General features: G+C 39.4%; 1 protein-coding gene across 1 annotated transcript; it reads right to left on the bottom strand.

The window, feature by feature from the left end:
* Positions 1–990: 990 nt before the first annotated feature.
* Positions 991–9,993, bottom strand: LOC116323925 (low affinity immunoglobulin gamma Fc region receptor II-like). The gene is made up of 4 exons (XM_031744405.2): positions 9,749–9,993; positions 4,581–4,847; positions 4,237–4,500; positions 991–1,744 (listed from the first exon to the last, which is right to left on the bottom strand). Exons 1-4 carry the CDS (start codon positions 9,777–9,779, stop codon positions 1,638–1,640), a joined length of 669 nt encoding a protein of 222 aa, XP_031600265.1. The 5' UTR covers positions 9,780–9,993; the 3' UTR covers positions 991–1,637.
* Positions 9,994–15,995: the final 6,002 nt, after the last annotated feature.

The raw sequence follows: 15,995 nt of genomic DNA, 5'->3' as shown, positions 1-15,995 counted from the left end.
GAATAAAAGATAGGCAAAAATCAAATTAAAATTTTTTTTTAAATGATTTGTTGTAATTTAAATTTGGATAAAAATGCACATCTGGTGTGACAAACATTTAGTCCTCATGTTTCAGGTTGTCTCTAAAATTCCTGTTTTAAATGTCTACTTCTGGTACTAACTGGAAATACACTGCATTAAAAGAAAAAATTCAAAATTAAAATAATAAAAACAAAATTTTTTTTACAAAGCTTCAAAAACCTGTGAAGATAAGCTGACGTTACTTATTGCCACTGAGGACACAAAGGTTACATGAACAATAATCTTACAGGAAATTTGAACAGTTTAATGATTAGAAACCTTGAAGTTCAAATCTGACCAACTCAAATTCTGAATTAAATACATTTCACTGTGGTGAAAGCTTTTATACAACACATAGTTGAATATATGATGGTTAGGTTTACTTGGAATTATTATTATTATTATTGTTATTATTGTTATTATTAGTAGTAGTAGTAGTATTAGTAGTAGTAGTAGTAGTAGTAGAAGTATCCAATTTTGAATGGTCTTTCCCGAAAAAAATTAGGTAGAGTGAGCACTAAGAAACATTTCTTTTTGTCACCTGCCAGCTATGTAAACATGCTGTGATAGCCTAAGTTACACGCAGAAGTACGGTGGCCCTGAGTGGCCAAACGGACTGAAACTTAAGAAACAGAAACAGAAATAGAAAAAAACACAAGGAAGTGTTTCTGGGGAGACAATAACCCGAGGGACCAGTTGCAGTTTTTTTTTTTTTAAATTATTCCTGAAAAGTTAGTTTTGAACAGACATTGTGCTGTAAATCAAGGCAGCATCTATGTCACTTAATACTCATTCACACATTAATTTTCTATAAGAGTTTGATCCTTTTTGATTTCCTATTAAAATACTTTACCCAGATTTAAAATGATGCCTTTTTAAAACACTGAATTGTATTTTCATACAGAAAACACAAAATGCACTCTTTGATGCTCCAGCTGTCATTTATTAGAACCACATTAACATGTTGAATGGTTTACAAAACACTATAGAGGGTAGTTACAGTCATATAGTTTAACATGAGTGGCATGATGATGCGGTGGGTCGCACCACGGCCTCACAGGAAGACGATCCTGGGTGTCAATCCATCAGTTGCCTGGTGTTCTGTGTGGAGTTTGTATCTTCTCCCAGTGCTGGTTTGGGTTCTCCAGCTTCCACCCACAGTTCAATGATGTGCTAGGTTAAATGATTATTCTCAGATCTGTCTCTTAGCAGTTCTGGCAATTTGTCCATAGCTCCTCTCACCCTTTGAAAGCTGGGATAGGCTCCAGCTCTAGCTCAGCTGCAAAAACTGATGGAAGGATGGTTTAAGTACTCGTCTTATGAGGACATGTTTAACACCATTACATCCACAGACTCCATAGCTGTTGGTGAACGCATCATTAACCATTTTTGCTGCATAATCTTATCTCAAATGTTCTGAAATTCTTTGGTTTTTCTTTTCAATAAACTTCCACCATTTTCAAATAAAAAGCAAAACATCATGGCTGTATAAATATAAAGATATATTTCAATATATGAGGGCAATGATATCAAAGAGGTCACATCACACTCATTTTCTCAGGTTTTCTACCATTAGCTCAGCGTATGAGTACATTTGCACCCAGTGTAATAATCACAGTGTAGAAGAGTTTCACCAGAATAGCACCAATCAGTCCAGGCACAGATACTGATGGCTGAGCTCTGACTGTAAGGAAGACAGAACAAAATAACAGAGTTGGCATAGAAAGTACCCAAAATACAGGCAGAATAAATGGCTAAAAGGCAACAATAAAGGAAGGAAATCAAACAATACACAGTAGAATCAATTAGGTAACCGGGAGGGAAAGCCAAGGCAGAAATACACGGCACAGGAGTTTAAAAGCTCTTGGACTTTGTATATGTATATATACTGCACAGGCAGTATAAAAGATGGATACAGCCTCAACGTCTAATATGCAAGTATGTTAAACCTTCATTCTCTGCAGCTGGATCCTTAACTTCCTGTCTGACAGACGCCAAGTGGTCAGACTGGGCAGCACCACCTCATCCCCCATCACACTGAACACTGGTGCTCCACAGGGGTGTGTACTGAGCCCTCTCCTGTACTCACTCTACACCTACGACTGCACGGCCACTAACAACTCCAACATCATTGTGAAGTTTGCGGACGACACTACAGTGGTGGGTCTTATCACCAACGGTGATGAGACAGCCTACAGGGAGGAGGTCAGCGCCCTGACCCACTGGTGTCAAGACAACCATCTCACCCTCAACGTCGCAAAGACAAAGGAGCTGATAGTGGACTTCCGGAGGTGCAGAGGAGTACACACCCCATCACCATCAACGGCGCCGCTGTGGAGAGAGTGAGCAGCTTCCGCTTCCTTGGTGTACATCTGGCTGAGGATCTTACGTGGTCAGTACACATAAACAAGACAGTGAAGAAGGCGCAGCAGCGCCTCTTCTTTCTCAGGAGACTGAAAAGATTCGGCATGAGCCCCCGCATCCTCAGGACCTTCTATCGCTGTGCCATTGAGAGCATCCTCACTGGATGCATCACCACCTGGTATGGCAACACCACCGCTTACAACCGCAAAGCTCTCCAGAGAGTAGTGCGGTGTGCTGAACGGATAATTGAGGTGAGCTTCCTCCTCCAAGACATCTACAGGAAGCGGTGCCTGAGGAAAGCGGGGAGGATCATCAAGGACTCCAGTCACCCCAGCCATAAACTCTTCAGACTACTTCCATCAGGAAGGAGGTTCTGCAGCATCCGGTCCCGTACCAGCAGACTGAGAGACAGCTTTTTCCACCAGGCCATCAGACTGCTGAACACGTCATAGACACCTCACCCTCACTACTGGAACTTCAACATTATGCACTCCATACTGTACATTAATGCCACTGTTTTGCACATACCTACCTCTGTATATTTTATATTTTATATATCTTATTTTATTGTTTACTCTATTTCATTTGTAAAACATGTATATACACACTCACACACACACACACACACACACACGTAGAAAAACATATTTAGTACACACATTCAGTAATGTATATACCTTTATATATGGTACATATATTTATTACTTTTTAGATTAACCATTTTTATATTTTGCTTGTTGCACGTTATTGTATTTTGCACAACTCTGTTGCTTGTGAAGCTTGCACACAAGAATTTCACTCGCATGTACTGTACCAGTGTACCTGCACATGTGATGTGACAATAAAGGTGATTTGATTTGATTTGATTTGATTTCTTTTAATGGCCAGCAGGTGGAGACTCCTTTGACTGGAAAGAGACTTCCAATGCTATAGAAGTCTATGTGAAAGCCCTAAGCCCTCAGTTCCCTCACTCTGTGACCTCTTTAAACCTTTTTCTGTTGACTTGCTTGGCTCAGCCACGAATTTCTAGTCATAATGAATAAAATATGAAGTTCATTTAGTAAATTATGGCCTTCATTGAAGTCAGAATGAAGGATTATTCAAGATGTGCTCACTCATGAATTACTTACCAGTCATAAGTTCTTGAACAATGAATGTGCATTGGACACCTCTTCCCTTATCATGTCCAGTTCAAAGTGGTAAAGCACTCAACTTGAAGTTTCATAAGAGTACTTCACTAAGTAATGGGTGGTGCAAGAATGGCTACATCCACTTTTTATACTTTCTTTGAAAATGTACTTCAAATTAGAGGCCAATATTTTTTTGACCATGCAGTGTGCATGTGGATATACTGAAAATGTGTGACTGCATTTTAAATATTTTCAATTCAGCATTCAATACAGCGCCAAATCACAACAACAGCTACCTAAAGGCATTTTATGACCCCAATCATATGACCCCCTATGAGCAAGCACTTTGGCGACAGAGGGAAAGAAAAATTGTCTTTTAACAGGCAGAAACATCCAGCAGAACCATGCTGGGGGGGCATCTGTTGTCTGTTGTGACCATTTGGGGTGAGGGGAGGAAGACAGGACTGCCTCAATAAGGATTTTATGCTTCAGCAGTTGGAAAATAACAAAATGTTTTGAATATACGTCAATCAATCCTTAGTGACTAGTTTAAATAGGTGAAATAAGTCAATGCATTGCTTTCGGAGCACAATGAATATGTCAAAGAACAGACTGGGTGTGTATGTATGTATCACATCTACTACATTTCTTCTGAAACAGATGTCTTGTAGCCTGAACCCACCTTTGCTTTTGACAGCCATCCAACTCTGTGCTGACTGTCCTTTTGCTGGGTGTTCACACTTGTAGAAACCTTCATCAGATAAGGACACTGCTGAGAAAGTGAGGTTTCCTGTAGGCTGAGTACTGATTAAATGTCCGTCTTTGTAGAAGTTAGCTGAGAAATTAGAAGTCGCACTGCTCTCTTCATCGTACATGTAATAGCAGAAAAGTGTCACTGTTTCATCTTCGGTCACAGGAAGCGCAGGGCTTTCCAGGATCACTCCATCTGAAAATCAAACCGTGCTATGACTCCTCAGCTCTATAACAGATACAAAGTCTAAAACATCAAATAATAAAGAGCATTACATGTGACTGTGATGTTGATAGTCTCACTGCATTCCCGTCGATCAGACTCACACCAGTATATTCCAGTGTCTGATGCATAGGTGTCCATAATAGTGCATGACGTCTGATTTGACACTCCCCAACCCGAGATACATGACTCAGCAGTTTTAGAGGAGGTGTTTCTCTTCAGAGTCCAATTTCCAGAGTTGTCTGTCCCTTCACAGCTCAGCGTGATCGTGTCATACCAAAAGAACTGAGACCTGTCAGGGTGGATGCTCAGCATAGCAGCTGGTGTTCGAAACATGAAATAAAAAGAAGAGGAAAAAAGCGTCAGGCTGAGATTTGGTCCTTTTAAAACATGCAAGTCTGCAGACTTGTGGTAAGCCCCAGACACACAGGTCTAGAGACCCCATGGCAAGCATTGGTTGATAGAGAAAACACGTTCTCCAACATTAAACCACATAGTGAATGACAACCTGATTTTCAGTTATTTAGCATTTGCTGGAGGTTGCTAGGATTTGGTTGTCAGTGGGTGACCAGCCAGTGGGACAGGTGACCCACTTGTGGCTTTTAGAACTGGTATTTAGAAAACTTCCAGCTGCTGTTACTACAATTACCATCGAAAGAGGCAGTTTTGTTGGTCACATACAGGCCTGTTTGTTACAGTTTACCCTGCAAATACATTTAGTGATGCTAATGTTGCATTTTTCATTAATTTGGTAAGTTGTGTCATTACAAATGGGTGATTTTTTCAAAAATTGTTATTTCAGCTTCACCCCAGTTTTTGCTAAGAAGTCAGAAGGATGTGCATGTTATTTTCAGACAGACTTTACACTGGATTCCCTGATGCAACCATCCCATTTATCTGGGCTTGGAGTGCACTAGCTTGTGACCCCTGAAATTGGGTTTGTGTCCCTTCCCAGTCTCATACTGGGGATCTTTCAGGTGTAAAGCGAATGTGTTAGCCACTACACCTAAGAGCCACTCATGACTTTTGCTCTTGACTTTTCTGCAATGCTGCAGTAACTTTACAATAAATGTCATGTATTTTACTAACATAACTATAATGTTATATCAACGCAGGGATACCTTTTTGTATTATTATACCAACTGTATTGGTTCTCCACTGTAAATGTTACATATTCAAATTATTTGGTGACATTAAACAGACATAAGAGACCATCATTGGATGTTACTATAACATTGCCCCAAGAAAATGTTCTTTGTAGCACACTGGATATGAAATATATAGTACATGTAGACAGCATGATATTACCCATGAGTTAGAATGGATAGTGAGGTCTTTATTTAAAAGCCTTGAGGTGAGCATATTAGCGGTAGCCATCTTAGCTTTTTGAAATTATACGTCATGGTTTTATCCCTGATTGAGGGGTATTACCTGCCCATGTCCATTACAATTCCCTCTGATCCTAACTGGGACTTTAACTTACAATTATTTTTTATTAAAATAGCTTGAAAGCAGCAATTCAGGGCAAAAAACCTTCGGGAAATGGTTTACTGAGCTTGCAGATCAAGTGAGAAACAGGGACATTTTCTCATATATTTCTAAATACTCAAATTTCTTTTTGCATCCAGAAGACGTGGCCCTCTGCTGCTTGTTAGAAAGAATGCAGACTAAACTTTCAAACCCTGAAGGTACAAGCATGAATACAATATAATATAGCATACAAGCAAGAAGTCAGAAGCAGTGTGTGTAAAACTAAGTATACTGTTACTGCTTCCAGTATGAAATAACAGTTTAAGTAGCAGCCAGATGCTGTTAATTAAATGAAATTGATATAAGAAAATGAACATGTAAGCACAGCTTAGATTTCTAGAGTTGCATTTGAACAAATCACTTCTGGAACATAGTCCTTTGGATAGGTGTGGCTGTAGTGCAGATTGTTGATCATAATGCACAGCGCCATCTTTGGAGAAAACTATGCACAGCACATCAGCACAAACAGTCTTTACAGCTCAGTGGTGGAGGTGTGATGATTGGGCTTGTTTTGAACCATCAGGACCTGGGCATTCTGCTGTCACTGAGTCAGCCATGAACTCCTCTGTATACCACAGTATTCTACACAAGATGTTGTGATGACCAAGAGTGCATAATCAGCTAAAAGTTTGATTTCCATGCAGTTTTATTCTGTTGACTTATACATTTGATAATATATTTCCTAACAGTGCATTAAACTGTACCCTTCCTTTCTTTTTCAGTTCAATTTCAGCTCTATTGAAACTGGCTTGCAGCTGTTTTTAGCATGAGACATGAAGACAGGACAAAACTGCCCACAACTGCAGAGCCTGGAGGCCCTCTGTGACCTCAAACAGGAAAAAAAAAAAAAAAAATGGTTTTTGAAAATGCCAGAACACACAAACCAGAGAGGTGCTCATCTAACAAGGCAACCTAAACACTGAAAACAATCTTCAGTGCATATATAGCATGTTTATGGTTTAGTGTTCTGATGTGTTTCCTTCATCTAACTGTTTTAATGCTCATGAACAAAAAATTGATCAGAAATCCCCATGCAAACTAAGACCATATCACCACATCATATCAATCTATTACTTGCAAGTCCATGACATCTGTGTATAAAATAATAATAATAATGATAATAATAGGAACGTCTCAAATTAAGACATGGACCAAAGTAAAGGCCACAGATGGAGTACACCTACACACTGTTTGAGGTTAATGCCAGAGGAGGTTTGGACTCTGTTAATGAGTGAACAGAGTGTGGGAAACTTAAGTATTTAGAGACTCTGCTCTGTTTGTGTGGTCTGCCACTTCATGGCTGAGTTGCTGTTGTTCCACTTCGTAATAATATCACTTTCAGTTGATCATGGAATATCTAGGAGGGAAGAAATTCCACGAATTGACTTTAGTCATACCACACTCAGTGTTTCGGTGACCTCTTTAGAACCAACCAATCTTTTGTAAGTGTTTGTAATGGCAGACTGCATGGGTGCTCAGTTTTATACAGCTGTGTAAATGTGACTTAAAAAGCCTGAATTCAAAGATTAACAGCTGTGGACTAATACTGTCGTCCATATAATATACGATCGCTAGGGAACTGTTTTACTACTGCCAGCTTGAGCTTGTAGGATGATGCTTCAGTTTATCCATTTAAGCTCCATGCAGGCAAATGATTACACAAAACATCATCCTGTCCCTCCTGTATATCACCAGAGTGCTGGAAAACAGCAACATTTTAATCTCGTGTAGAGGCTAGAATACATTAAACAGAGTCTAATTAAAGCTGAAAGTGGCAGATACAGAATGAAAACATTTGGCCTCCAGACCTTGTGTGGACCTTTTACTTTGTGGATCTGTTGTGGACCTTTTAACACCTGTCTCCTCGCTCTATGGACATTTCCCTCAAGAACTGAAAGAAACCCCTGTGCTTTTACCAAGACCCCTCAGTGCGTACCTTAACTCATGGGTAAATAAAGATTGTAATACTTTGATACAACTCTCTATCAGCTCAGCATTTGGGTCTGTTTTTGCTTACTGGCCTTACAGGCTTGAAAAATATTACATCCCTAACTTCATTGTAGTAGGATTTCAGAAATGTAGAGCAATTTTAACCCTCACATGCACACACTCACACACACACACTCACACACACTGTATGAGTATTAATATGAGACAAAACTGCCCACAACTGCAGAGCCTGGAGGCCCTCTGTGACCTCAAACAGGAAAAAGAAAAGCAGGTTTTTGAAAATGTCAGAGCACACAAACCAGAGAGGTGCTCATCTAACAAGGCAACCTGAAAACTGAAAACAATCTTCAGTGCGTATATAATATGTTCATGGTTTAGTGTTCTGATGTGTTTCCTTCTCCTAACTGTTTTAACCTGAAACCCAACCTGAAACCTGAAAACAATCTTTGGTGTATCTACAGTATAACATGTTCATGGCATGCCTGATGCACTGGGATCCAGACACACTTGAGTCCTAATTATAGTCAATTCAGTTAAGTCAAGAAAAAAATCTTCAAGATTACTCCATCAAAGTAACAATTGATATTGATGTCTCTAATAATAAGAAAAATTAATGATCTCTGGAAGATGAGACTGTCCTTCAACAGAATGCAACAAAACTGCCTCTATATGCTGAGACCGTTGAAGTCCTGTGTAGATGAGCTGACATTTCTTCTCCCGTTTCGTTCATCTAACAATTTTACTGTTTGTGAACAAAACAATAACCAGAAATCCACATGAAGGTGAACACCAAATCTCCACATCACATCATTCTGTTGTTGATCTAGTGGCAGAAAGTAAAACTAAAAACATAAATGAATAAACCGCTATTTGGAAAAAGGTTTTGTATTTAACCCAAATCATCTAAAAAATTAAAATGTTCCAAAAAACAAACAAACAAAAAAATGTCCAGAACTTTATTTTTTCTTGGTCTCAAAATGATTTTCACAACAACACCCTTGTAATGCTTGATAATATAAAGACCCTACAATATTAGTAAGTGAATACCAAATACCTTAAAATCTCCTTTGAGCAAGTACTTTAAGGATAAAGTGGGGAGAAAGAAGTCCCTTTTACAAGAGACAATATAACTCGAAGGGTGTTAAAATATATAATTATGTCGTTTTCATGATAAACATAATGAATAGTGATTTTATCTTGGCATTGGTATCATTGTTGGCAGATCACTGAGAGTCTCTGCAGGTTGCAAAAACTAAATGGACTTTGTCCACTGCTGATATGTTGACATGTTGCAGCAGGAAAACCATTTGTGTACTTTGCCAGCTTGGGTTTGCAGTGTGACGCTTCAGTTTAACAATTTAAGCTCACAGCACAGTAAAATTATCATGCAAAACATCATTCTGTCCGTGCAATATATCACGAGTACGTCTGAATACAGCAACGTGAAAGTGAGTAAATGAAAGTGAAATTAAAAAACAGCAAATCACATTTTTAGCTTGTGAAGACCCGAACATAAATCAAAACCTAATAACTCTGAAAAAAATGGGAGAAATTTAAAGCAGAATGTGTGAGGAAGCAGCTCTCAGCAAGTTGTACTTTGTAGGACAAAGAAGTAATCGTATTTTCTTTGAGATTTTAGGGGAAACATAAACCTAATAAAACCTTCAAATGTCTGACGAGCTCAGGAATTCTTTCAATTACAGCTGAATTAAAAACAACTAAAAAAGTAAAATTTACTCACAGATAATCAGACACGTTGAAGAGATCTCCATTGTGCTTTGGTGCTCTTTTCTTTCTTAGAAACTTTTCAGCAGCTCACTGACTTGCAGGAAGTTATTAGGGTCGCACAGATGATTAGGTGTTTGGGGGCTCTGCAAAAAAAAACCTCATGTTCCAAATGTCAGCTCAACATATTGATTTGTGAGCACATGCAGGGGGCTTCTATTTTCCACCCCCTGCGGTCTCTGTCTGCAGAATGCAGTGCTGTTTGGTTTCCCCCTCCAAACAGTTATCCTTCTCATAAATTACACCCCCACCATTTCACACCTACCCCTCTGAAGCGGCTTCATGCCGTGCACTTGAGCATGACAGGAAATGAGGCACCCTTCAATAACTGAAAAAAGTCTCTTTTTTACACTCTTTTATAAATTAAAGCAAGCCTATGAAATCTTCTTTAATTGAATCCCCTTTTTTGTTTTTGTTAAAAGAGCAAACTAATTAAATAATCATAATTTAATAATTCACAAAGACAGGGGTGCCTCTAGAATTTTTTCATATGGGGGCCACTAAAAATATTGTGGTCGCGCCTCAAAAACAGAATTTACACTTTTATTATGTTGTTGTCAAATATAGGTTGCTTGAAAAGTATGGCAAAAAGGAGAGAGAATTATAGGTTTATATGCCTAGTTAATGTCCTGCTATTAGAGTTGATATCACTGAAAATAGGCACATGTGAAAACCAAATATTTTGAAAGTCATAATAATCTGTTTTAACAATAACAAGTTCATGTTTCAGCTCATTGTAGGGTGTCTTCATCTCTCTTGTGTGCTTGTGTGTGGGTGAGTGGGTGGGGTTCAATGATTCTGAGGAAGATCTTAAATTGAATATATACCACGACAACTGTTCTGCTATCACCAGCTCGAACGTGAAGTGCGATGCTTTGATATAACTATTTTGATTTCCATTCACTGGGAAATCACTACGCAAAATATCATTCTGACTCACTGCTATGAACCACAGCTGTGTTAGAAAACTTCACACCGAGCAAGTGTAGCTGAAGCGAAAAACTGCAAATCATAGCACACTCCACGATAGCTGTCAGCTTATCAGGTAGATAAAAAAGTAGTGATGCAGAGTCTCATGTATTTAATTAATCCACCAAAGACTCTTTTAAGATCCACGTGTTTGACTTCATCTGTTTCGACAACAGGCAACCAGTAACTATAAGGCAATTCCTGAAAGCTGTGCACTGCTGCCCTCTGTTGGTGTTAACTGATAGATACACATTACAATAACAACAACAACAAAAAAAAACCCAAATGAATAAAATAAAATAAATCTGGAGTTGGCAAAGACTGTGAGAATATTCTAAAGCTGGAAATAAAAAGTGTTATTATAAGACAGTCTCAGCAGACGAACATCACTTCGGCAGTGCTTCTCATTTGATGTCAAAGTCATCTGCAGTTTTCTGTGCTTGGGTGATGCTGGTTACATTTTTCATTGAAATTACATGAATACGTATAAACAAGATGTGTCTTTAACTGAATTATTTATTTAAACCTAGATCCTACCAAAACCTATGCCAGATCAGCCAATCACTCCCTCTGCTCAGTGTGTAGGGTTCCTCTGGGCCGTATCTCTCAAATTCTTTTCCTAAACCTAACCAAGTAGGAAATAAAAGAACTTACCAAGTGGGGAGGTAGTGGGGAACAAAGGTGCAAAGCAGCACATACTCCCCCAATACCATTTGGGTTATTTGTCCAGTCCTCCTAACCCTGTGGCCTCTGTGGTCTGAACACAGAATACATGTGGAGAAGTCCGGTTTCCTCTTTTAGAGCAAAGGAATTAACAGTATGTTGAAAGGTAATTTAGGATTTCTTTTATTCTGTTTCTGATGTTTCCTCAAGGTCAGTTTACAAGGACTGAGAGGAAAACGATTAAGAAGGGAGTCCAGAGAGGACCACTAAACACAGTAAACAGTGCTCAGTGTAACAGGTTAAAAATGTCTATTGAAGACATAAATGGGGATTAAACTAATAGTTAAAAGGTTAAGAGATAAAAAAAGACAATTCATAAGTTATGGAATCACAGTTCAGTTCATGTTTTTAAACAAGGTAAAAAATGGTCACCCCAGTAATTTATTTTTTTGTGTTTATCTCTTTAATTACTGGTTCAGTGGTTGTCTCACTACACTTTATGGCATTACTTTAAGATACAACTAGGTGGTGCAAAGCTCTCAGGAGGAACAGTAAACAAGCTCATGATCTGTGCCTTTTATTTTAATACACAGATGGGTTACTAGACCTCAGATGACTTATAGGTAACACAGTAGAAACAATAAGCCTGTTGTGAACATGTCAAAGGAAAGTATAATTTTTTAAACAGTAATGTCGAAGTATTGTGAGTAGAATGAAACCATAACGTCAACATGGTCGTGCTAGGCTAATGCACTTGATGCTAGCAGGTTCAAGTGCAGTAGCGATGCTAATGAAGTACAAAAAGTATTCGTGACAGTAAAGTTAATCAGGCTCATGAATGTTTTCAGTTGTGTTTTCTATATGTTTTGTTGAGGTAAGAGGAGATGCAAATGCAGTAACCCAGTGGTTCCCAAACTTTTTTTGCCAGGCCCCCCTTTTTTACAAGGAAAATGGTCGGGCGCCCCCCCACGCAAACACATCCTCCAAACACACACACCCATATTTTGTTTACAAACTCCATTGCGGTTTATTTCACACCTCAAACATTTAGTAAACAATTAAGCAAATACAAGTAAACGGCAATAAATTACAGGTAGTAATAAAATACACCACTAACTCTTTTACGCTACGTCCACACCTACACGGGTATTTTTGAAAACTCGGCTGTTTCTATGCGTTTGGGCTTTTCGTCAACACGTAAACGGCGTTGCGATTCACCGAAAACGGAGATTATTTAAAACTCCTTTTTTGCGTTTACGTGTGGACGAGGATTACAGAGTTCGTCAGGCAACGTCAAAGGTATGTGCCTCTTTTCACGTCACGCTGTGCGCCACGTTATTGTTTACATGAGCTGGATTGCAGAATGGCAGATAGAGACAAAATACTGTTAATCTATCTGCAGGTTTTACACGCTTACATATACACACGCACAGTAGCGGTTTTAGATACGGGCGACACGGGCGGTTGCCCGGGGCGGCATCGTGGTGGGGGTGGCATCACGGGCATCGGAAAAAAAAAATAAAAAATTGCTCGTACTCATGCTGCCCCGACGGCAGCCAGCGCATATTGGGAATGTCGTAGGCACCGATCGGTTTTCTATCGCCCATTTGCTGGGAGTAAGGGCGCCCTCCGTTTGCGAGGTGCGCCCGCTGCTTGCGGCACAGGGAGGAGAGGGCGGGGCAGCGGGGGATTCTCTGGCTGGCTGGAGCAGCATCTAATAACCAACTCGCAAAATAAAACAAAATAAAAACAAACCAACAAACACGAAAACACCAGACATTATGATACAGACTTATAATTTGCACCGATGTTTTTCTATATTTCCCTCGGGATGAATAAAGCATAATCAATCAATCAATCAATCAATACACGAAAAGTGAGCGCGAGAGCCCACGGTGCGCCTGCTCGCTGCTGAAGTCAAAGTAAACTTTATTGTCATCTCCGCTACATACAGTCCAGTATATAGAGAGACGAGACGACGAGGCTCCAGTTACAGCAGTGCAAGTAAACAAACAATAAATATTTAAGAGTAAAAAAATAAATATACACTTTAGGACTCGGGGTAAAGGGATCAATAACAATTTAAAATGTATATTTTATATTTTGTTGATTTAAAGTCTCACACACAACCCGTTTTTAAAGTTTAAAAAAAGAGAAAAGAAGAGGAGTGGAGCGACTTCCACAGTCGCTAGAGGCCGGGGACTGAGCCTATTTGCCTGACGCGCTGTCAACTTTACGCAATAATGCGAGAGGTGGAATTGCTTGCTTGTTTATTAAAGTGCTTGAAAAGTTTATAGAGCAATGTGATCGGCTCGCGATTCAAACTCTTAAAACATCACAGGCTCTAATGCAACAAGGGGAAACTCGTTGTGCTGCGGTCAACAAAAAATACAGCTACCCAGCCCTGCTCTGTCAAAATCAAACCAGTGAAAGACAGACTGACAACGCCCTCTTAATGTCACCGCTACCACCCACGTGACTCCTGTTACACATCACCATAGCAACCAAACAAATGAAAACCCAGTGATCATTAAAATTCAATACATTTAATTATGGCTCCTACAAGAAGAAACGAGCAAAAGATACAGGTAAGCAGATGTGTCATTGGATAATGGCAGGTCATGTATCCTAAAACTTTCAGAATACTTTCTTAATTATGTGGGTTACAGCTCCTCCAAGAAGAAATGGTAAAAATAGTTACAGTAACAGACTAAACTCCAAACAATATATACAATAATATAATATTAATACAATAGTAATTAGTCAGTGTCACTTGTTGATTTGTCCTGTTCTCATTGTATGACGAATTATGATGTCTGTTTAGTAGCCGTTTGCATACTATATTTTCTCTGTCTTCATATAAGTGTGTGTGTGTGTGGGGGGGGGGGGCGCCAGAGGGAGTGTTCGCCCAGGGCGCCAAATAGGCTAGGACCGCCACTGCACACGCAGTTACTGTCCCTCCATTTAGAAAGGCAGAGGCGTCACGGTGTGATTATTTTACGTGTAGTTGTTTTTTTTCCCCTGTGTAATAATATTCAACATTGCTGTCAATACATTTTTCCAAAATGCCTCTCTGTGCAAAATGGGTTTAAACACATAAACAGCTGTGGGATACTGTTTGTCCGTGATTTGAACCCGGGAACAAATTACGGCAGGATCAGCCTGATATTATTTGTATCCCGCTGTAACTTTACTGTATAAAGAGCTAACATGTCCAAAATGTCAGGAGTAGTTAGTTATTACAAGAAGTGTTTGTGAACTAAAAATCAAGAATGTGGGATCCTGTTTGTCCGTGATTTAGAGAGCCCAGCGCGTGCTCCCGACGCAGGGAAACTAATTTTGCAGGGGAGACCAACCTTGGCACTTGTGGAGGTGAAGCCAAAGGGAAGATATGCTTCACCATATTTTCCTGTCTTTGGCTTGGAAGGAGGTTGGTTTGGAAACATATTTGGCGATGCTTCATCTCCTGCTTTGCATTTGTGTGGGCAGTGGCGGTCCTAGCCTGTTTGGCGCCCTGGGCGAACACTCCCTCTGGCGCCCCCCCTCCACCACACACACAGACACACACACACACACACACAAAACATATTAAGGATCGTACATTAACATAAAACTGTTGTACACACACACATATGAAGACAGAGAGAGTATGCATAGTATGCAAACGGCTACCAAACAGACATCATAATTCTTCATACAATGAGAACAGGACAAATCAACAACTGACACTGACTAATTAATATTAAAATCTGTAACATAATGTAATGTTTGGAGTTTAATTTGTTAGTGTTACTATTTTTACCATTTCTTCTTGGAGCAGCTGTAACACACGTAATTTCCTTAGGGATTAATAAAGTATTCTGATTCTGATTGTTTCAGGATGACCTGCCATTATCCAATGACACATCTGCTTACCTGTATCTTTTTCTCGTTTCTCCTCCTCTTCTTTTCTCTTTTTTCTAAACTCAGCACCTGATGGCTTTGAACTTTTCTTGTCCATCTTCCATTGGTTTTAATTTTGCACTCCAGTATGAACACCCATCCTTCAACCCGAGGATCACCACAACATAACCTAACAGACCTACACCTTAGTTCACAGATTCACTTTGTCTGGGGTGCATTTCTGAGATTTCACACAACCCAGGATTCAAAACATGAATACATAACAGACTTGGATTTACAACATTAGGAATGAAATGTGCTCGATTTGGAAGCAGCCGGGGCTCCTCCCCTTTCGACTGGTTGTGTGTGAGACTTTAAATCATCAAACTGTAAATTTTGAATTGTCATTGATTCCTTTACCCCGAGTCCTAAAGTGTATATTTATTTTCTTACTCTTCTTATATTTATTGTTTGTTTTCTTGCACTGCTGTAACTGGAGCCTCGTCGTCTCGTCTCTCTATATACTGGACTGTATGTAACGGAGATGACAGTAAAGTTTACTTTGACTTCAGCAGCGCAGCAGCGCTTTCGAGGGCTCTCGCGCTCACTTTTCGTGTATAGAATTTTGAAAATTATAAGTCTGTATCATGATGTCTGGTGTTTTCATGTTTGTTATTTTGTTTTATTTT

Source organism: Oreochromis aureus, linkage group 3, assembly GCF_013358895.1.
Source record: "Oreochromis aureus strain Israel breed Guangdong linkage group 3, ZZ_aureus, whole genome shotgun sequence".
In the NCBI taxonomy this organism is placed as follows: Eukaryota; Metazoa; Chordata; class Actinopteri; order Cichliformes; family Cichlidae; genus Oreochromis; species Oreochromis aureus.
The sequence above is the reverse complement of the archived record's forward strand: the minus strand, read 5'-3'. Positions and strand labels throughout refer to the sequence as shown.

Coding starts and splice junctions, on each gene's coding strand:
- LOC116323925 (XM_031744405.2), bottom strand. CDS start 9,779: ATGGAGATCTCTTCAACGTGTCTGATTATCT. Junction 4,848..9,748: donor TTCAACGTGTCTGATTATCT/GTGAGTAAATTT, acceptor TTCGAACACCAG/CTGCTATGCTGAGCATCCAC. Junction 4,501..4,580: donor TATCAACATCACAGTCACAT/GTAATGCTCTTT, acceptor TTTGATTTTCAG/ATGGAGTGATCCTGGAAAGC.